We start from the raw sequence: 1,398 nt of genomic DNA, 5'->3' as shown, positions 1-1,398 counted from the left end.
ATATAATAGTTTTTTAATAAATGATCTATATATGATATATCTGAGTGATCAATTAATAATTTTTAAAGATTGATCATTTTTATTCATATTAATATATAAATTTTAGTGACATACAGCAATTAGCATTAGTATTAGTGATTGCAGCATACGTACAAAATTCTCTATTAACTATTCTATTATTAATGATATTAAAAATCGTTGTATTTATATATTATTTTACAGCAACACAAAAGTGAAATAAGAAGATAAATAGAATATGAAGATTTTATAAGTTTGTAGTGATTCACGAAATTGATTAAATGTTTCAGAAATTTCAAACAATCATTCAGAAATATATTATTTAAAAAAATATGTTATATATTTGTATATTTCTTTTGTGTGATTATACTACTATTTCTTTTTATATATTTACTCTTTCAAACATCTCTTTCTCTTTCTAACTACATTAAAGTTTTTTTACAACGTTACTAAAACATTTAATCAATTTTGTAAATTATTAAATTCAGACAATTAATTACTCTAATAATTATTATTAATTGGTTTTTAATATTGTGATAATAAAAGAGTTTAGTAGAGTTGTGATAGTTAAAGAGATTAGTAAAAAAGTGAGTTGCAATATATATACATAAGTGCTTTATTCTAATGATAATGAGCTTGGCATTAATACTGTTAAGGTTAATTTAATGTGTCACACAATTTTAAATATTATTATTATTATTTCATTATAATAACAGTAGTTAATATAGCGGTAATCAATATATAACAGATACTCACCCATATTAAATTATAATATATTTATTGATGATTTTTCACTCACTTTTATCATAAACTTCAACTTTTCTCATAAGGCTGGTATTTCTTTATTGCAACTATATTGAATTATAATCAAAATATTATAATTATCAAAAGCGAAAAATCATATAAATTTTTTTCTTGTAAGATATGTGGAAATAAATTAGCTTCATTTCTCTCATTTGCATTTGATGATTTATAAAATATATAAATTGCTTTTTCCAATATTCTCCATTAATAAATGTAATTTAATCTACATATATTATCGCTAACGAAAATTGATTTTACGATGATTGATTAAAATTTATAAACAGTTATTTATTAATCCACGATCAAAAGAAAAGAAACTCTTCGAAATATTTTACTAATGAAAAACAAATTTATTTATTTCGATATATTTCACGTAAGAAAAGAGTTTATAAGGTTTCTTATTTCAATATAATTACAATAAGAAAGAGCCTTGATATATCTTAATCCTAATTAGATGTCACTGACATGAGATTTATATTACACACATATAACAAATCTAATAGAATTCTGATGCATCCTATCCATGCATCCATCATGGAAACATGCTTGTAACATTGATATAATGTTTCTGCAATA

At 21.3% G+C, this 1,398-nt stretch overlaps 1 protein-coding gene across 1 annotated transcript in view; it reads right to left on the bottom strand.

The window, feature by feature from the left end:
* Positions 1-778, bottom strand: part of LOC105252951 (transcriptional regulator prz1) — an 8,205-nt gene extending 7,427 nt beyond the window's left edge. Inside the window, exon 1 of the mRNA XM_011260654.3 lies at positions 775-778. Coding sequence (XP_011258956.2) covers positions 775-778 — 4 coding nt within the window. The remainder of the gene's footprint in view (positions 1-774) is intronic.
* Positions 779-1,398: the final 620 nt, after the last annotated feature.

The sequence above is a fragment of the Camponotus floridanus genome, unplaced genomic scaffold (assembly GCF_003227725.1).
Source record: "Camponotus floridanus strain SB8 unplaced genomic scaffold, Cflo_v7.5 scaffold14, whole genome shotgun sequence".
In the NCBI taxonomy this organism is placed as follows: Eukaryota; Metazoa; Arthropoda; class Insecta; order Hymenoptera; family Formicidae; genus Camponotus; species Camponotus floridanus.
Note: the sequence above shows the minus strand (reverse complement) of the source record. Positions and strands in the feature narration are given on the sequence as shown.